This window comes from Macaca mulatta, chromosome 14 (genome assembly GCF_049350105.2).
Source record: "Macaca mulatta isolate MMU2019108-1 chromosome 14, T2T-MMU8v2.0, whole genome shotgun sequence".
Taxonomy (NCBI): Eukaryota; Metazoa; Chordata; class Mammalia; order Primates; family Cercopithecidae; genus Macaca; species Macaca mulatta.
The window spans coordinates 70,138,718-70,160,928 of NC_133419.1; the positions used below are offsets into that span (position 1 = coordinate 70,138,718).

General features: G+C 37.8%; 1 protein-coding gene and 1 long non-coding RNA gene across 2 annotated transcripts in view; both read left to right on the plus strand.

Annotated features, from left to right (window-relative positions):
• LOC144334322 (uncharacterized) overlaps nt 1-22,211 on the plus strand; it is a 123,598-nt gene that overhangs the window by 43,547 nt on the left and 57,840 nt on the right. The window lies entirely within an intron of this gene.
• On the plus strand, nt 9,567-10,785 carry LOC100428752 (olfactory receptor 51I1-like). Its single transcript, XM_015115059.3, has one exon. It carries the CDS (start codon nt 9,715-9,717, stop codon nt 10,351-10,353), a length of 639 nt encoding a protein of 212 aa, XP_014970545.3. The 5' UTR covers nt 9,567-9,714; the 3' UTR covers nt 10,354-10,785.

Here is a 22,211-nt window from a genome sequence, read left to right on the forward strand (position 1 = left end):
CTGAGCACATAATAAACATTTTTCAACATTAAAGACCCTGGAATAGGTCTCATCTATTTGTTAATAATTACCATCTTTATCCTTTTTTCTTATGCATTCTTTCTTTCCTATTTAATTGCTTATCTCTCTGCCTTTGCCTCTGTCTGTACAATCTCCCTCAAAAACAGATTTGATAGAAAAGGAAAAAAAAATAACATAAGCTAAAATTAATTTCATCTTTATGTATTCAGAAAATGTTCAGTGAATACATGAGTGGTCTGTGACTGAATGCAGCTCTGTTGCTCAGCTGTATTATCATTTTGAAGTTAATTTCACTTCCTGAACACCAAATTTTCTCATCTGTAAAATGGGAAGAGAATCCCTCTCTCTAAATTTGGTCATCGAGATTGGATGAGATAAGCCTAAAGTTTTTGATGGAGTTTAGGGAACAATGAAAACACTGAGTATCATTGATGACTATTGTATTGCTGTCATCTATGGCTTTAGCTAACTCGGCAGTCTAGCTTCTGAAACCCTGAGAAGTGAGCCCTGAAATGGGGAATTTGGCTTGGAAAAAAGAAACCCTGGAGCTGAAGGTCAGAAATAATGTTATATTTCTGGTTTACCATTTACTAACACTAGGCTCCTGGGTACTCAAATTCCTCATTTGCCAGAGTATCCTTAGGACAGTCACTTCCTTCACTGGACCGTAGGAGCCAGAAGGACGTGGCGTGGGGGCAGCTTAAACTCTGCCCAGTCAGAAGGAAAGGGAATGTGGTGTTTTCCTTCACATAGCAGTCTGAACCACCCTTGGGAATAGACGTCAAGAGGCATACAATGAGATCCTGCTGTGGAGCCTATTCCCAACAGAGTTTGGTTGGGGAATATTATGGCTTGCTATAGTCCCTCCACTGTTCAGAGCTTGAGAGGCAGCTCCTGTGAAATGTGATGTGAATGTGGGGTATTCTACCGCCTTGATTTAGCCCGAGAAAAGTAAAGCTCATTTCCCTGGTGTACTTGGGGTAGGCTTGGGCATTGCTCTGTAGGAGTTCTGTCTTACTTGTCTTTTCCTCCCTTTTCTCCATGTTCAATATTCTAGTCACTGTAGCTCTAAAATTTCCTCTCTGGTTTTGCAATTCTGTTCTCTTACCTATCCCTCACCATCTCCAGATTATTTCCTTTATATTTTTATTCCCTTCTTTATTTACTATTCTTTGTCTTTTCTTTTGTCTTTCTACTTCTCTCTCATTTTGAATCTTTATCACTTCCTCTCCACATTCGATGTTCCAGTCTCTATATCTCTAAAATTTCCTCTCTGGTTTTGCAATTCCCTTCTCTTACCTATCCCTCCCCATCTCCAGATTATTTTCTTTATATTTTTTATTCCCTCCTTTATTTATTATTCTTTGTCTTTTCTTTTGCCCTTCTACCCTCTCTCATTCTGGATCTTTATCACTTCTCTCTTTAACATCTGCCTCCACTTTTTACTTGACATAAACATGGAGAACAATATTAAGGAACAGAGATGATGCTAGCGTCCACAGAAACTACTCAGCGAAACTCCATCTTCCCTAATTAGGACACAAAAGATGTACTAAAGCTGAGTTTATTCTGCAGCAGTGGGTTTTTAGATAAGATAATTTTAAACTTCCTTATAGTGGAACATACAGCATGGTGGAATAAGACTCATGGGTGGGTTGTTCAAGAAGTGGGTGATCTAATCGTTTTCTGAGACCATCTCCTCTAAAATCCACAATGCCTATTTCTTTGTGTAGTACTAATGGGAGCTCATTATGCTTTACAGGTTTCCCAAGGCTTGTCTGGTAAATCCTCCTGACCTCTTCACATCCAATGGAGCATTCAGCAAACCCATCATTCAGTAATGGGTCCTTGGAACTTTTTCTCACATTGTTATCCCTCTGGTAGACAATACCTTCCTGATGTCTAATCTGATTATTCATTGATATAATACTTATGTCAGAGAATAATTCACCCAAGGGTCATATAAAATAATAAGTATGACCGTGGTTTAATAAATTACTCAATGGTGGGTAATTATACTAAAACATTAGGTATTATTCATGAGGGCTAGAAGGAGATTTAACACCCAAGTTGTGAAAATAGCAGATGAAGTCACTTATCTACAGGGTATGCAAGAGTTTTTTGGATATGTCACAGAAATATGATGAAATATTCATAAATGCAGCTTCTTCTGTGAATGGTTATTTCTAAAATCCCACAGTGCAAAAAGCAAGGGGAAGAGTATAAAGTACATTGTGTTACTCCTTTGTCAACTCTTCTCACAGTCTTGTTGGTGCTGATGGAAGGCAACATCTCTCATCTACTCCTATGAAAGCTTGATGTTCTGCTTCTTTGAAAGAAATGGCATGGCGTGTTATGGAAATGAGAGAATGCTATTATTTAGCAGGCTTTTGTCATATCAATTTATCATCTAAAAATACTTTCAAATAATAATAACTGTAGTATACCTATAATTCTTATTAATAGTAAGGATCTGTTCCAAGTCTAAATTTTCTCTCCTCTGTCTTTCTCATTCTTTCTCTTTTTACATAGGCATACGTGTATATCCATAGAACGAGTCTATTTTTGCCTTATTTTAAAAGTGAAAAAGATCATTTAGAAAATTTGGCTGATGTCACATAGCTATTAAGTGGCAGCACTAGGACTCAAACTTTTAACTAATGCTCTGTGATACCCTTCACAAACTATTGATTTTCCAGGCTTCCTGAAAGAACCTTTCAGTGTTTAATGTGAGATTCTGAACCATGTAAATACTTCAGATGGAAGTTGGCTTACAAAGTTTGGGTTCTAGCTATGTAACTTCCTCATCTATCAGACTGACTGTAAATGTTAACGTCTCTTATGGATTAGCTAAGTTCATGGCTATAACAATCATACATATATGAAAGAAAGCTGTAATAATGACCATAAAGGAGATATCCAGAGGGCTACCAATGAGGCTGAATTAACTAATCAACTGCCTTGAAAAAGAATGCTAATTTATTCATGTTTTGAAAGAGGTCTGATAAAGAAGCCTCTCTTTTAACAGCTAGCATTTTATAACTTCCTGGTAATTATCTCAGTATATTTCAGCAATAAATTCTATGTGTAATTATTATGTATAAACCTCAGGGTTTTGTTTTCTTTCCTACGAACAGTAGTAATCATAGACACATGATGTTGTCATTTCTCCAGTTGATCTAGCTGGCTAATGACAAATGTCCCAGCCTCTCATGGGCAACTTCAGGATCAATGCCTCTGATGCTCCCAGCTTTATTCTGACGGGTTTCCCAGGAATGGAGGCCATAGAGCCCTGGCTATCTCTCTCTGTTCTTCTACTCTATGCCATCTCCATAGTGGGTAACACCCTTATCCTCCTTATTACCAAGGAGGAGCAGAGCCTGCACTACCCATGTACTACTTCTTATCCCTCCTCTCACTCAATGACTTGGGAGTGTCCTTTTCCACACTGCCAACTGTGCAGGCTGCCCTCTGCTTCCATGCCCGAGTGATTGCTTTTAACGCCTGCTTGGTCCAAATGTTTTTCATCCACCTGTTCTCTTGGACAGAGTCTGGCATCCTTCTGGCTATGAGCTTCGATCGCTATGTAGCCATCTGTGACCCACTGCACTATGCTGCGGTGCTCACCAATGGCTGCATTGTGGTGATGGGCCTGGATACTGTCCTCTCCAGCTTTGCCCTCATCCTGGTTTTCCCACTGCTGCTGAACAGACGGCCTTTCTGTAACCACTAGAACATTCTCTCCCATGCCTACTGTCTTCACGTGGATATGATTAAATTGGTATGTACTGATGTCTCCCTCAACAGGCACTATGGACTGTCCATTGTGTTGTTCACCTTTGGCCTGGACTCTATACTGATCTTCATCTCCTATGTACTCATCATGTGATCAGTGCTGGCCATTGCCTCTCAGGAGGAGCTCCTCTACACACTCAACACTTGTGTGTCCCACATCTTAGCTGTGCTCATCTTTTATGTGCCCATGGTTAGTGTGTCCATTGTGAATTGCTTTGCGACTGGCCTGCCTCATATCTTCATGTCTATTCTCTACCTATTTGTGCCTCCCATGCTATATCCTATCATCTACTGCATTAAGACAAAGGAGATATGTTGCAGGGTTTTCAAGATGCTCTTCAGGGTCGAGTTCTGACCCTTTGGGATATCTAGAAGCCCTAGATGATCTAGTGTTGGGAGTATAGCCAGACAGACATCAGAGTAGGAATGAATCAATCAGGGGATGCTAGCACTGCACTTAAAGTTCTAGGATCAATGATCAATCATTTAATGTAGTACATTGGGCTAGCACCTGTCAGGATATTTTTTGGGTCCTATCCAGAAATTGACTATGTCTATATCCTCTAGAGGCAATGAAAAAAAAACCAGTCTCTCTTCAAAAATAATCAGGAGACTGTTGACCATCACTGCAGGGTGGGATCATTCTCTGGAGGACATGCAGAGACTTCTGGTTATGGCCCTGTACAACTCTGAAAAAGAGGAAGGGCTAGGAGTAACTATGGAGTATGTATACACAACTACCAACATGCAAGTTTAACATGAGTGGTTGACTTCTGGTGCTGCCAGAAGCCAGGACCTTTGTCACCATGGTGTTTGAAAGGTTTTATAGTTTTGGAGTTAGACAGCTATGCTACTTTAGTAGTCAGAATTAGATTTTAGGATTCCTGGTATGTTTTGTTTTGTTTGCTTTCCCACATAGGAGACTCTGAAATACGTAAGCGCTTCTCTCTACCAACTTAACAGCCTTTACTTATTTCCCTCCTGTGACCCTTCCCTGACCCTCTTATGTCTATCTGCTTTGCCCTGAAGGAATCTGAGCTCCTTAAGGCAGCAAGCTTGTCTTTACTCTTTCCATCCACATTAGACTCACAATGGGCCCTCCATTTAGATAGCAACTGATGGTGCTAAAGTAATAGTGAAATAATAAGTAAAAAATGGATGAATAAAAAATAATGAATGAACAAGAAAAGGAAATAATGAGTGAACAAAATGAATGAACATATGAACTAATAATGACTTTCCTCAAATCAGGGTTTCATATCAGAAAACGTTTTCTCTTCCTCTGTGCCCTATAATCTCCCCTGTAAGGGGAAGTAAAAAGAGAGGTGAGATCCTGAATAAGTGGAATAATCCTCTCTAGGTCTTAATTTCTTCACTTATAAAAGTGGTACCAATCTTTGATGTATCTTCCTCATAGGTTCATTCTGAAGAGAAAACAAAATAAACTGCTCTAAAAATTGTGCAGTAATATACACGTACAGCTTATTTACTAATACTGTTTTTATTCAATGAGGATAAAAGCAACATTCTTTGTTCAGCTTTAAAATACTACATGCATAAGTCATAGTCTAAAGGAATATTTTGTCTAAGATTTTCCTGAACCTTAAATGAACTGTTTCTACCTGCTTTATGTTCTCACTATACTCTGAATAATCCCATTGTAATCAAGTCAGTTAATGTGGTTACCTTGTGTCCTCCACTGAATTGTAAGCAACTCCTGGGCAGATACCATATGTTATTGTCTTTGTAATCTTCAGCCTCTAACACAGGGCCTTCAATATACCAAACACAAAATTAGTGAGGAATAAATTAATAAATGATTATATTTGCATATAATTATATATCAGCAATCTCTATACTTCAATGAATTATGAAATTCTAAAATATTTTACTCTAAAATGGATTATAATACTATGAAAGAACAATTTTAAAATTAACATTCTTCTGAAATAAAAGATAAGATCATAAGCTGGAGGTAAGAGCAGGGTAAGAGAGGTGTGTAGTTTGAGAAAGAAGAAGTTATAAAATGGGAAATATGGAAGCATCTATGACCAGTACATCGTGTCCGTTACAATTTGTGTTAATTACTGAAGCCACTGAGTTTATTATTTCCTCAAATCTGTTCATATTCTTAGTCACACGAATCTTCCATTAGAGTTTTTAAATTTTCTTAGTCATCTTCCCCTGACCTCAATAGTTGAACCAAGTTATTCCTTTGCTTCAGACTCGGTGAGTTGCTTCACAGGCCTGGTAACGCAGCTATCATTAAGGGCTTTGCCTAACTGCTTTCCTGGGCTGGAATTTTGTTTCCCAGATCACTTGTTTGCTAAAGGTCTTCCTCCTTCATACTTTATTTAGAAAGCTATTTTAAAATTGGATAACATGTTTTTAATTTCTCTATAACTCTGTTTCCCCTCCTTTCCTCAACTGAATGTTGATGTGATTAGACAAGAACTCTCAATTTCCTATCACTAAGCCCAAGTGGGTTTTCTTTCTTCTGCTTATAGCAATGGGGGTAAAGTCCCTGTTCACTTATACTTGCCCCCGCCACGGTCACTCTTCATATTCTTTGTAGGTGGATATCTCACTAATTTCTAACTCACTCTTTAAGCCTTATGAATCCTCCTTGTCTTGCCACTAATTCTGCTTTTCCAATATCATTTTCAAACCTTCATACCTGTGTTTGTGTTGCTATTATCTGTCAGGAATAATTCTTTGTTCTCTGCCTGTCCTGTTTCTTTTGCCTAAGGCTCACTGTATTAATCCCTGTTGCTGCTGTAAGAAATAATTACACAGTGGTCAGCCTAAAACAACTTCTTATATTGTAGTTTCTGTAAATCAGAAATCTAGAACCCTAAATGCTGAGGGTTTCTTAAGCCTGAAATCAAGCTGTTGGCAGGGCTGCATTCCTTACTGGGAGCACTGGGGAAGAATCTGCTTGAAGCTCATTTAGGTTCGTAGTTCATTTTGTTTCTCTTTGATTGTAGGATAATGTTTCCATCCTCTTGCTGGGTATCAGATGACATTTGGCCTTTGCTCCTAACCACATTACTGCAGCTGCCCACGTTATTTCTTGTGCTTTATTTGGTGTCTTCAAGTAACGTGTGTTGAGGGTCTCTAATGCTTTAGATTTCTGACTTATCTGCCACATCTTTCTGTTTCCAGCCTGAGAAAGTTCTGTGCTTTTGATAACTCGTGCAACCAGAAGAAAGGTTGCCCCTAATCTGAGTCAGCTTCCTTTGTTCTCTGCATGTGCTCATCTCCATTACCATTCCAGTGCTCTGCTTTCTATCTGTTGCTCTTGGTTTCTGAAATTCCACCATGCTTTCTGCTTCATACATTGCTTTTTCAGAAAAGATACCCTGTCAGGCTATACTTTGTACGTAGATGCTTTGGTGTGAATAAGCACCACATATATTTTTCAGAAAACTCTCATATCAAGGGGTATATAAATGCACTTATTCTGTTTTAGAAGGCACTTGGCAGGACCCTATTTAGTGTTCAAATACTCCAAATCAGAGGTATCCTTATATTGCATACAGAGGCCAAAAAAAAAAAAAAATAGTGGAAGACTGCAGGTAGGCCAAACAAAGAGATCCTAAGAATCTGGAATAAAGAAAAAAAATGTATTCTGAGAAAGAAGGGTAGCAGAGTTCTGAGTGCAGATAGAGAAGCAAAGGCAGATGGAAAGTTGCCTTAGAATATTGCAAATTCCCCTCTTTTGTTCTCTCCTAAAAATCTTTCCTGTATTTCTTAACTTTTGAGTAATTGAACTGTTATATTTCCTTAGGAGTCTCTCAAACTAGACTATGAATTGGTATACTTACTCATTTATACAATTGACAACCAGAAAAAGAAGGGGTGTAGAGAAGCTTTAGACCTCAGAGTTGCAAAAGCTTTTGGTCCTGAAAGATTTTATAACTGTTTACTTTCGGCTGTTCATATTCCTGTTAGGTAAATTTCCTAGCATCTCCAGTTTACAGCAAAGAGTCCAAAACTCAGAAAGTAACTTACCGATACCTCTCCTGGACAAGCCCAGCACTAACCATAGCATAGCAGGGACTGAATAAGAGTGACAGTGGAGTTTTTGAAGCTGGTGAGACAGCAGAATATATAAAATTTATAAAGCTATAATGTAAGGTAGACAGAAGAATGGAACAAAGGAGATACAAGTCTACATCTGTGAGCAGTATGGGGAAGGTACCTCTGTTGACAATGAGTGGTCAAACATGCATGGAGGAGGGCATCCTTGGACCTCAGTCCTGGAAGATGGATTGAATGGGTATATTCATACAGTCTGGCAACCTTTGGGAGCTGGTGAGCAGCAGGTCACACATAGATGACAGCAAGTAGACTGATCTGTGTGTCTTGAGGTATAAGAAAGATAATTTTAAGAATTGAGGCAAAAAATATTGAGAGAAATACTGACTATAGAGGGTTTTTAATTCTAGGCAGAGTTTGGATTTTATCATTTGATAATGAGAGATCATTTAACAATTCTAATAGGAACAGTGCATTTTCAGATTTGCGTTTAAAAATATTAGTTCTACTTTAGAGATGAATAGAGAGCGGCAAGATATTTATTAGGAGGCCTTTATTATGCTATACTCATGTGATATCTTGAGTCTAAAGAGTGGAACTGCAGCTGGAGTGCAATGGAGGAAGGTGCTGACAGAGGCACTTGGGGTTTGGTCTTTTCATCAGGTCTTACTTGGTTTAATGTAGTAGGTAAAGCAAAAGAAGAAATCAAAGTTACATTTAGATTTAAAATCTCAATCTTGGGCACAATGATGATATTGTTCAAAGAGATAGTGAACACAGATGAAAAGCAATTCTGTGGTGTAGAGAAATGATTATTAACCCCAGGGCATTTAGAAGCTAGAAATGATTTGGTTATAAAATAAATTATTAAAAACTTACTTTAATCAAATTAAATTAGTCAGAGAGCAAAGTGATGCCTCAAGCTAAATGGATAAAAGAATGAAAAAGTGGATGGTAATATAAAAGTCTAATGTACCTTGATGAATGTCTGGAAGATTATCTCCACGAATGAACATTTCCCTATCCATTTATCTTTTGTCCAGATGAATGGATAAAATAATTTAACTGAGAGACTGTATAGGAGCAGGGAAACTGAGAGTAGTGGAAGTTCATTAACATGAAAGAATGCAAAGAGGAAATTATTATTGTTCGTGAATAAGTGATTTCCTCAGGAAGAGAGCATAATTGTTGAAAAAGTAGTAATTGGAAAGAAGAGTTTTTGTCTCAGGTCTTGAACAAATTGATACCCATGAATTGAAGAGTTCAAAGCTTTAAATGTGACAAAGAGCCCAATAGAGGCAGGTGAAAAGGAGGGCAAATGGACCTGTCTTGCCAGCCAGATAAGCTGAGACAACCCAGGCCATTCCTGAAATCTTGGTAAGTAGGAGAGGCAAGGATAAATAGTCTGGTGAACTAAATGTATTGATGCAATAAATTATGGGACTTGATAGTATGTGGGGGTCTTAAAATGTTAGGCAGAAACCATGGATAAAACTGTATATTTGTCTTCTTTACAGGATAGTGGCCCTAGAATCTAAGCAGGAGTTCCAGCATGAGAGGTAATTCCCACAACAGCTCAGGGTTTCCTCATTTCATCTTGACAGGACTCCCTGGGCTGGAGACCTCTCAACACTGGTCTTTTTTGCTCCTTGGTGCTCTCTACATTGTCTCCATTGTGGGCAATGCCCGTATCCTTTTCATTATCAAGAAGGAGTGGAGCTTGCACCAGCCCATGTACTACTTCCTATCCTTGCTCTCAGTTAATGATCTAGGTGTGTCTTTTCCCACACTACCCACGGTTCTGGCCACATTTTCCTTCCACTTAAGGGAGATCAAATTTTATTCTTGCTGGCCCAAATGTTCTTTATCCATCTCTTTTCCTTTGTGGAGTCTGGCATCCTGCTGGCCATGAGCTTCGACCGCTATGTGGCCATCTGTATCCCGCTGCGCTATGCCACAGTGCTCACTGATGCTCGTGTGGTGCATATGGGCATGTCCATTATTATCCGCAGTTTCTGCATGGTTTTCCCACTGCCTTTCCTTCTGAAGAGATTACCCTTCTGCAAGGCCAATTTCCTCTCCCATGCCTACTGCCTGCATCCAAATCTGATCTGCCAGCCCTGTGGCGACATCACCATCAATTGTATGTATGGTCTAGTCATCGTCATCTTTACCTTTGGCCTGGATTCTGCCCTCATCCTCCTCTCCTATGTGCTCATACTCTGCTCTGTACTTGCCATAGCCTCCCGAGAGGAGCGATTAAAGACTCTTAACACCTGTGTGTCACACATGTGTGCTGCGCTCATCTTCTATGTGCCCATGGTGTGTGTGTCTATGGCTGCTCGGTATGGGAGGCATGCCCCATGGTATGTACACACACTCATGTCCCTTATCTATCTCTTTGTGCCTCTGATGCTCAACCCTGTCATCTATTCCATTAAAACCAAACAGATTTGTCAGAGGCTTTGCAAAATACTACTGGCAACCAGGATTTGAGCAGGAGACTTGTTGAAAAGAAGAGATTCAGAGGATGTTTATCCTTACTCCGCAAATTTGAGTTTTCAAGACCTGCTTCAACAGGGCATTTTAAATATCCTTTAGGGCACTGACCTTCCATTAGGATTCCAGCTATCAAGGCCGGGCGCGGTGGCTCAAGCCTGTAATCCCAGCACTTTGGGAGGCCGAGACGGGCGGATCACAAGGTCAGGAGATCGAGACCACAGTGAAACCCCGTCTCTACTAAAAATACAAAAAATTAGCCGGGCGCGGTGGCGGGCGCCCGTAGTCCCAGCTACTCAGGAGGCTGAGGCAGGAGAATGGCGGGAACCCGGGAGGCGGAGCTTGCAGTGAGCCGAGATCGCGCCACTGCACTCCAGCCTGGGCAACAGCGTGAGACTCCGTCTCAAAAAAAAAAAAAAAAAAAAAAAAAAAAAAGGATTCCAGCTATCAGTTGTTGCATCCTGGCAACAGTTAAGTCTAAACCTAACAGGTTTTGCCAAGTTAAATTGGGCTATAATTTTTTTTAAAAAGTAATTGCTTAATTTCCTTCTTTTTAAATCCAAGAATATGCATTCTCATAATTAATCCTTCATCTTGTCACAATATGTTGCTATTATCTTTTGTTTAATGTGAATCATCAGAAAGGAAATTACTGATTACCATGGATACACTGTTGTAATGGGGGAAGGATTCTTTTGCCAAGTATTATGTCAAAGAGATATTAGTTAAAATCACACACACACACACACACACACACACACCCCACAACCCAATAACTATGCATGCCACTGTTTATTTCATATAACATGCACCATCCACTTAGTGTTTAAAAATGATATAAGTGTAATTGCATGTAAATTATATTAAATTATTTAAAATTAAGTAATATTAAAAGTTGGTGAAGTTTGTAGGATAATTTATATTGTATGTCTGTGTGTATAGTAACAGAGAATTAAGAAAATAATAAAGTAGGAAGACTATTTGGTCAAACATGAAATACATATATATATCTTTAGAGAGAGATTTACATATATATGTATGTTTGTATATGCATATATATATATATATATACGTGTAGGATTAAATTAATTACTATTTTTTAGAAGAAATTCTTTTTTCTTTTTTTTGAGATGGAGTCTCGCTCTGTTGCCCAGGCTGCAGTGCAGTGGCACAATCTCAGCTCACGGCAAGCTCTGCCTCCCGGGTTCACATCATTCTCCTGCCTCAGCCTCCCGAGTAGCTGGGACTACAGGCACCCGCCACCATGCCCGGCTAATTTTTTGTATTTTTAGTAGAGATGGGGTTTCACCATGTTAGCCAGGATGGTCTCGATCTCCTGACCTCATGATCCACCGGCCTCAGCCTCCCAAAGTCCTGGGATTACAGGTGTGAGCCACTGTGCCCTGCCAAAAGAAATTCTTTAATACAACTCATCACATTAATGACTGAAATAATAAAAACTATGTTGGCAATAGCCTTCAGAAAAGATGAAATGAAACAAAAATGTGTTTTATGTAAAAATAAAGCAATTTTTTCGGTGTATTTTCTTAACTTGTCAGATCATATACTTTATGGTTAAAATAAAATAATTTGTCTCTACTTTTTAAAACTATAATTATTTATCATTTATTTGTAGGAATCCTTGACCAATGTAGTAAAACTTGAGACAGGAGGAGCTATTTTACCTTATCCCTTTATCTGTGATTGAACACTAAATCCTGACAACTCTGATTAGACTTTGACTTACCCTGTCTCTGTGTCTATATCACCACTGTTGCTACCTTATTTGGGGCCTTCATTATCTCCTGTCACTTCACATGGCATTGTCTTCCAAACTGATCTCGTTGTTTACCATTCCCTTTTCTCCTTTTTCCATGCCACAACTATAGAGATCTTCTAAAGAGTCTATCTGATTATAAAATGTGTCATACCCTTTAGTTTCTCATTGCCTAAAAATCAAGTCCCTTAGCACATCTCTTAATATTATCATCACAGCAAGTGTCTTTTATGCCTTATTATTCTTAATCATTTTTCCCCACCCCAAAATAATTTGCTCTAGCTATACTAAACTACATGTGGTTCTTGAACCAACAGGCTGCTTTATGCTTCTGTAGTTTTGTTCTAACAGCCTCTATTTAGAAATTCTTCTCCACACTCATGTGCCTAAAAACTGTACATCAGTCTATTTATTCATCAAAATAATATTTATTAAACACATACCCTGGGTCAGGCACTGACTCAGCTTTTGGGTTATCCACTCTATGAAACATTTCCAGCCCTTCATTTGCTATGAGCCCTCTATCTACCTGCTTCTCCTCCCTCAAAAAGCGATAAAACATATATTCTATTATTTTTATGCTTTATTTTTTGTGTAGAATTATAATACAGCATTTAGAAACCATTCTGTCCTTTTCTGTTTACTGCATATAGCTGTTTATTTGAATTACAAGCTTCTTGAAAGAATGAATTATTTTGTTAATATTAGAATAAGTGCAAATTTTTTGAAAGGCATATCATGGCCTTGGAAAATTCCAAAATCTCTGAGACTCAATCATTTCTAAAATTGAGTTTTTAAAATGACTAGATTGTTGGGTTTTTATAAAGTCTCAAAATAATGTATGTAAGATGGTTGATATACTGGTTAGCATATAATACGTACTCAATTAAAAAAAAAACTTTTATAGTAACCAGATTTTTATCTTTTAGAATTTAGCATTGTAAGATTACATATTAAATTTCAATAAATACTTATAGAATGGATAAATTAATGTGACTATTTTGTCATTATTCACAAATAATATTATGGATCAAGAAAACACAAAGGCTTAAATGTAAATATTACTGAAAATTGATAAAATTTGCCAAATATGATAGAACAATATGAAACTATTAATTTCTGAAATACTGAAAAGTTTTTAACCCACCTTGAGTTAATTTTTGTATAAGGTGTAAGGAAGGGATCCAATTAGAGCTTTCTGCATATGGCTAGCTGGTTTTCCTAACACCATTTATTAAATAGGGAATCCTTTCCCCATTGCTCAACAAAATAATTTTAAAGTTAGTTTGAAATTCTTATACAAATGAGACTGTCTGCCCTCAAAAGCTTTAAAAAAGTCATACAATGTGAACAGAAATATAGTAGACCTCCCAAGTGTTAAAATGTGAATATAAAAACAAACTGTATTAATTAAAATAGAACATGTCCTGCCAGAATGGATTTCTAGCTCAGGATAGCTGAAAGGATTGTATAAACCATGTAAAAGAATATTTTCAAATAAAGTACATATTATCAAATAGCATTATAGATGCTGACTTTTGTTTTGGATAAAACACTAGCATATCATGTCGTTGCTAAATATTTGTACTTTTGTATAGAACAAGTATTTTGAAGGATTATCACAAATTTTGTTAGTATCTGGTTAGTGAGATTTGGGAAAATGAATTTTCTACTTTTCTACAAAAAAAATTAGGTTTGTAATAAACTGAGACAGAAAGAAGACAGATTTTTAGATGAATGCCAGCAACTAAGAGTTATCTGAGAGCTTCAAGGAGGTGAGCCTCAAAGGGAGCAGTTGGAGTGTTGGTGCCCGCTGGTTCCCCTCTGAGGTGCTTTCCAAGTGCACCTTTGTGCTCATCTCAAGGGATAAGTGTTTCTCTTTCCTGTCAGAGCCATTTTCTCCACCTGTGACTGTTGGCTGCGAAGTGTCCACCATCACTACCGATGGGGCCCCAAAGAGGCTCATCTTCCCCGGCACTCAGGGAATTCAGTATGCAGTGGGAACAATCATAGTTTCACTCCCTAGCTCCCTCTTCACCAGAAGGCTGTGTTAACCAGAATGTTTTCTCTGTTGTCAAAGGACAATATCAGGTAACTAATCTGAAATGAAATAGCAGAGCACTTTATATATATAAGGGCTGATATCAGTACTACTAATTTCACCTGATCTCTTCATTTATCTGGGCCAGTTAGAACTGTCATTTAAAATCTCTGATGCTTATTTTAATGGCAGCTAACTAATACAAATAATAACATTTCTTTTTTTTTTTACTTTATTAAGATGTAATTGATATACAAAATATTCTGCATATTTAATGCCTACAAGTTGATGAGTTTGAAGATAAGTATACAGCCATGAAACCATCACCACAGTCCATATCATAAACATATGCATCACCTCTAAAAGTTCCCACTCTATTTATTTACTTATGGTGATAAGAACACTTATGATAAGATCTACTCTCTTGGCACATTTAAAAATATTCAATAATTCTTATAGGCACTATTTTGTACAGTAGATCTTTAGGACTTATTCTTCTTGTTTAACTGAAACTTTGTACCCTTTGACAAACACCTTGCTGTTTTTTGATGGTGTCTAACGTGCTCAGTAAACTTTAAAGGATATTTTACTCATTTATCTATTTAACTTTGTAGCATATCAGCAAGCCAATGATATAGGTAAAACATTATTCTTATTTTACAGCTGAAGACACTGAGGTGCAAAGAACAGATTAAGTAACTTGTCTAGGATAACACCACTAGTAAGTCAAAGAACAGGAGGTAAAACTCATATAGTCTAACTCCCAAATCCAAGACTGTATTATTTTGGGTTGGTGACATCACTGTGAAAGGCCTTACAGTTTTTTCCTTCCTCTTATTGGCTTATTCACGGTAAATTCATTTAATACTGAGGATCTTAGTTTAACCTGGAAATCCAAGAAATGCTAAATCACAAAGGAGGCTCATTCTTTCATCCAGTAACTATTTGTTGAATACCTAAACATGTCAGACCCCTTCAGCATTAAGAGAATCCTTGGAGCGTGAGGAACAAAGGCACTTACCCTCTGAATGCCCCATTGTGGCCATACAGCATATTAGTTAAGAGTACTTAGGTTCAAATGCTAGTGTTGTCAGTTGGGTGTTTTGTGACTGTAGATAAGTTATTTATCTCAGAGTGGCTTCATTTTGATATGTAAAATATGAATCTGTATCATAATGTAATTGTAAAATTTAAATGAGTTTATAGAGTTAGTCAACACATAAAGTTCTCAATAAGTATACATGAATGCTATTAGTGGGGGGAAATAGTTATAATCCAATGAGATAAGATGTCATGTTCTGTCTGTGGTATCCCAGAAAATGATTCTCTAATACAGCCTATAGAGCTGGAGATTTCTCTACTGCACATGAACTTGGATTAATGAAAGTAAAAAGGTGAGTAAATCACTTTACGAAGATTTTATATGAGGAATGAAGAGAAGGTTTGGATTGGAATTTGGTTTCATCTAAAAAGAATCAAGACTCCAGTGTGGCTCATGCTACAAGATGGTACTGTGAGGCTGCTATGAATCTAGATACAATGAGAAAGAAACATAGGTTGAATAGGTGTATGCAAGTCACATGTACCTTACCATGTGATTCATCCAATTTTGCAAAAGGTTACAGAAAGATCGCTGGTGCTGTTATGCTGATGGTGTTGGTTATGGTAAAAATATTAGTTGTATGCCTAATGTTTGCTAAACATCATGCTGGGTGCATTGAATATATTAAGGAATAAGGGAGATGGTCATGTTTCATGGAATTTACATAATAACATAGAAGAAAGGAATTAAGTGCATAATTTTCCATTTACCTTAGATCATTTAATCACAACTCTGCAAGATATTAGAAAAGATCACTGGAGAATGCTATATAAGTATCTATTAGTAGATCCTCTTCCAGGCTAAGGGGTTAGGGGGATCCATAAGGCAATAATATTTAAGCCAAGAGTTGGAGGATAAATAACTAGCCCTGTGAAGGGGAAGTGCATGGAGAAAAGCTTTCAGGACATGTGAAACAGCATTTGTTAAGGTCTTGAGGTTGGAGTAATCCTTGCATCTTCAAGGAACTGAAAGGAGGCCATTTTGGTTGGAACAGAAAGAACAAGAGAACAATAGTATAACATAAAGTTGAAAATGAAGGTCGTGGCCAGTCCCAGGACTTTGGGAGGCCGAGGCGGGTGGATCACGAGGTCAGGAGATTGAGACCATCCTGGCTAACACTGTGAAACCCTGTCTATACTAAAAATACAAAAAAATTAGCCGGTTGTGGTGGCGGGGGCCTGTAGTCCCAGCTACTCGGGAGGCTGAGGCAGGAAAATGGCGTGAACCCGGGAGGCGGAGCTTGCAGTGAGCTGAGATCCTGCCACTGCACTCCAGCCTGGGTGACAGAGCGAGACTCCATCTCAAAAAACAATAAAGAAAATAAAGGTCATATTCCACAGTGCTTTACAGGCAATATGAATGTATGGATTTTATCATGAAAATAGCATGATGAAATTTGACTTAATATTGATGTAATGTGGAAAATGAATTAGAAGAGGGCTGAATAATGTGGGGAAATCCGTTAAGATGCTATTGAAATGTTGATATATAATCTAGAGAATGACAGTGGGTCTGGTAAGAAGTCAATGAAATAGACAAATATTCAGGGAATTGGAACCGAAAGGATATAATATTTTTACAAGCCGCGTTCATAATTCGAACACTTACTTACTGAGCTCACTCCTCTCTTCCTCTGGCCATTTCTAATTTACCTTTAAGGTCTCAAACTAATCATCCACATTTTTAAAGATTTTCTCCTTAAAAGTAGTTCCTATTCCTACCACCCCAAACTTATTCTCCAAAGCAAATTAATGCATGCAACTATTTGTTTAGCCTGTTGCCCTCGTCACTGTGAGACTGGAGAAAAGGCTTATCCTGTTCACTGTCATACCTTAGCACCTCCTTCAGTGTGTTTTTTTCTTTCAAAGATGAGTTTACACTAACCAACACATTGAAATGTATGTGTGATGTTATTAATTTCCAATGAGAAATAGAATTATTGCATTGGCACAAATTGTCTTGTCAACTTGAATAGTAAACTATCTGGGGAAAAACATGTCATAGTTTTATTTCTGGGTAAACAAGAGACAAGAGACAAAATGCTTAACTACAAAAGTCAAAAATTTCATGTCTTACATTTGGAAAGATAACAATCTCCAAAAAGCCAATTTGTTAGTTTATTAATCCATGACACTTAGTGGGCTAGTTGGGTCTTCTCTATAAACCTGCTTGATTAATGTTGTCCTTCAAGTCTCTTTTGTTCTTCACTTTTATCTCCTCTTGCAAGTGGTGATTTTATGTGTGTGTGTTAGGGGGAGGGCATCTATTTATAATTACAACCTTTGATCCTAGATTGGACTGAAATCTTGTCTCACCCAACAGTTTTATGATATGGAAAGTTGCATAATCTCTTTGAATCTCATATATTTCATCTACAAAAGGTGAATAAAAATACTAACTCGTGGATTATTTGAATATTAAATAATACATATGAAGATTGTAGTAAGCTTATGGTATGTTGTTGGTGGATAATAAATAGTAATTATTTTCCATGGCTTATCCTGGTAATCAGGTTAAATCAGTCAAATCTCCAATGTTTGGGAATCATTATTTCTTGTAAGGGTGTCCTTTTATGTCCCTCTTCTGATGTCTTGTGACAGAATTACTGATTAATTCTAAGAAGGTAGACTTATTTTTCCCATTTCCCAGTAACTACAGGCACTTTCCCATGCACACTTTCTCCCCATTCTCATGCAAACATTTAGGCACACTCACACTCATTTTGTAATTTAAAACAATTAAATTTTTTGTCCTATAATTTAAAACAGTTGTAAAATTTTCAATGAAGTTCTAGTTTTTCATGAGAAAGTCTTTTATGTTTTTTTAAGATGTCAAATATTATACCCGTACGCACATTTGTATAAATAATTTGAATACTCTTCTTTTCTGATGCTCTAAATATGTATGCTTTTATTTTCCTTTAAATAATTCCATAGTGCTTTTAGGTATAATAAAATGTATTCATAAGGTTTTAACTGATAACAAAATGAACTAACTATATCAAAAAACCTAGCAGAATCACAAATATTTAGTAAATAAATATTAGTTACTCTCACTTTATTTCCTCAGCCATGATAAATGGGCATAATTTGGGTCTGCATCAGGATAATTATAATTATCTAACTCTGTTCGAACTCTGTATAAGTTCTAACTCTGTAAATAATATCTCTGTGCATATTAGCAAAACTTCTTACTTCTTAAAGTCTCCATTTCTTCATTACGAAAGTTTAAATGTGATACAAGATGGCCCCAAAATTTTTTTACAAAATTTAAGACCCTTACATTAGTGTTAGAAGTCAGCCTCCCCGAGAATCCTCAGGACCCCCAAAGCCAAAGGGCATTTGCACCCCTTATTCAAGTTTTTTTTTTCTGGCAGATGAAAAATTGGCAAATCCTTATGATAGGTCTTGTTTAATAAGTGTTTATAATGTGACTGTTTCAAATATGCCTGGATCTATAGGAGTTTGTTTATCATTTTATAAGTGAGAAATTTGAAACATGAACATATCAACTGATTTCATAATGACATTCATTTAGACAAGGTTTTGACTCCAGGTCTGGCGGTAGGGTGCAAGTTATATCAGTTTGCCAAAACTGAGGAGTTTCTCCTAATACAGGACTTTCAGTGTTAAAACCGGTACAGTTTGGAGCAAACAAGGATGGCCACCTTATTTGATGACTCTAAATAATTAGGCTGCTATCTGTTATGCCATTTGACTTCTTGAAGTCCATTTAAGTTGTGGTATGCTTACTGGAAAGAACCCTAATCTGAGAATCAGTGGTCTGGGATTCAGTTCAGCTATGTTGTTGGCTTACTGAATGGATTCTTCCTGGGCCTCAACTTTCCTACAAAAGGAGGAGCTGAATATGTTGATCACTCCAGGACAAGCCAGTCTTCATTCTCAATGTCTTGGAAATTTCTAAGTGGGAGAAATGGCAGAGCACAGAGGAGTCGTTCACTCAAGATTTTCTACAATCCCTGCTGCCCAGCTACCTCTTGGAGCCCTTGGACCCAGGGAACTCTGAAGATGCAGCTATACAGAGCTTAGAGCAGGGAGTGGGTGGAGACTGGCAGTGGGGCTGTGTGCACAGTGTGTGCAGTACTTGGTATTTCTCCCTTCAGTGGACTCTTCACCAGCCTCTCTCCTCCCACCCACCAGAGCTACCCTGAGGAGGTAAGCGGGGACCTCATCTCTTCCGCCACAGAGGCCCTCAGGAACCTCCTTCACAGCTTCAAAATCTTTAAGTGATTAGGGTACAAGGATTTGAAAGAGGCAGTCTGTGATTTAAGTTAATTTTTATTTTCCTACACTCCATTTCTCTCCCCACATGCACATCCTCATCTAGTTGTTGGTGCCTGAAATGCCACCATCTGGCTTCATGCTTGGAGCTTCACTCTGTGGTTCTGAGCATGCACAGCTCTGGCTCAGAGGGGCATCTTCTGAAGCCTTTGTTTGGTGTGAATGCCTCAGAGTGGTTAACTCACATGCCAGTATTCTCATAGACAGTGGATAAAATGGTGAAACAAAAGAAAGAAAGAAACCTTTGATTGAGAAACTGAATGTGGGAAGACAGTTTGGAGATGGGACCAGGAACTTTCAGCCCCTCGATGTCCCTCTTTATCACAGCTTTCCTAGTTGTCATGTATTCAGTACATCTTGTGCCAGGGATCTGAATAAGCACATTCAATGTTTACTTTGCATTGCTCTTTCCAGTCTAGGGATGTGAAAATAAGACGTGAGGAAACTAACTAAATTCACAGCTTGTATGTAGCAAAGGTGAAATAATAACTCAGTTATTAGATGCCAGGGGAGCTACTTTTACTTACCTAAACAATTTTACACTAAAAACATGTAGCTCTTATTTTAATACGTTATTCCTGTTAATAAAATAGTTTATTTATTTGATCAAATTTTTTTTTTTTTTTTTTTTTTTTTTTTTTTTCCGAGACAGAGTATTGGTCTGTCACCCAGGCTGGAGTGCAATGGCGCGATCTCAGCTCATGGCAACCTCCACTTCCCGAGTTCAAGCGATTCTCCTGCCTCAGACTTCCCAGTAACTGAGATTACAGTCATGTGCCACCACACCTGGGTACTTTTTGTAGTTTTAGTAGAGATGGGGTTTTACCATGTTGTCCAGACTGGTCTCGAACTCCTGACCTCGTGATCTGCCCACCCTGGCCTCTCAAAGTGCTGGGATTACAGGGGTGAGCCACCATGTCCAGCCTATTTGGTCAATATTCTAACCATTAAAACTAGAACTGGTCATCTCTGAGTCCTAGTCCAGGACTCTATATGCCCAGTCACTTGTCTAAACATTGAGAATAAAATGAGAAGAAACACAGACAGTTACAGGGAGTTATAAATTTTTGGGGGAACAAAGATACTAATCAAATAACTAAACAAATATATAACAAATGCACTACAATTTAAAGTGTGATAAGAAAAGCCAGAAAGAAGAGTATGTGTGAGGGTGTATAACATCCAAAATTATGAGAAGAAATGAAATGAATGATTAGAATTATTGGAAGACGGCAAGTTCTTATGTGGTCTTAAAGCTGCTATGAGCCATGGTAAGGACTTGAATTTTTATTTAAATTCTTATTTCATAAGGTAAATGAAGCCATTGAAAGGTTTCTAGTAGGAGAGTAACATCACTTTATATTAAAAGCAAATAATTTGGCTGCTTTGTGGAGAATGGATTAGACAGAGATATGATACCTGGGTGATCCTCAGGAAGATTCCACAGACATTTTGGTTGAAGATGTTGAGGGATGAGTGACAGCTGGAAGTGAGATGGGAAGAGGAAACCAGGGTTTACAATGAATTAATAGACTTGTGAATAGGAGAGGGTGAGAAATATCAAGAATGACTTGGCCAGAGTTTTCTGGCATGACCATGTGAATAGATGGTGATTGGTGATGAGATGATAACTTTGAAGAGGATAAAACATAGTAATTGACATAAAGTTCAATTTTGCACACGTTACATTTGGGATGACAATGAACTCTTACATTTGGAAGTCCAATCGCAAATTGTCTGCATGAATACATATTGAGAAGGGAAGCCTGGGCAGCAGACATATATTTGGGATAATTGAGGCTCAGAGCAGAGACAAGGAGGACATTTTGGGTAGATAATAATTTCAAAGGTATTAATTGTGAAAGTGAGTGGAAAATGGGTGATTACTAGGAAGAAATGAGGGGGCAATTAAGAGGTTTGCTGAAGTTTGTGATTGTTTGTTTCCTATGATAGTAACTCCCCAAATTGATCCTCAGGGAGGAATATGGGTGGGACATATTTGAATGGTGATAGGAGTCACCTACATTCCTGATACTCACACTTGGCTGCATGTTGGAATTGCCTGTGAGTTTAAACACATGCTGATTTGTAAGTTCTACCTGCACAGTGTCAAAATTAATTGGTAGGTTTCTTCTGAGGAAAGCAATATTTTAATGCTTCTAATTGAATCTAGCATACAGCAGAATTTGAGAATCTGTGGTCTGAACAGAGATTTAAAAAAATCCATGTTAAAATATAGAAGGGCAAAACCAAGAGAATAAAGTGTAGAGAAGTGTGACATTCTGGACCCTTGGTGAATAAGTGAGGGGTTCCAGCCACAAGGAAAGGCAGAGAACTGAAATAATGCTTGAGTGTAGGCAAGAGAGGAGAAGCAGCTTAGAATATACACAAAAGATGTCATCACTTGCACAAGACAGAATCAATCAGTGGATGGGAATATTAAGGAAAGACTTCATGGAGGACATGGTGCACCTCACTTATGGAAGAAACTGATGGCTATGACCTGGTAGAGAGAAAGGGGAACCCATTTTTTACCATTAGAGAAAGATTTGAACCAATGTAAAAAATATATATAGACACAAGAAAAATAAAAGATAATATCTAAAAATTAGTCAAAAATTTCTGTGGGGGAAA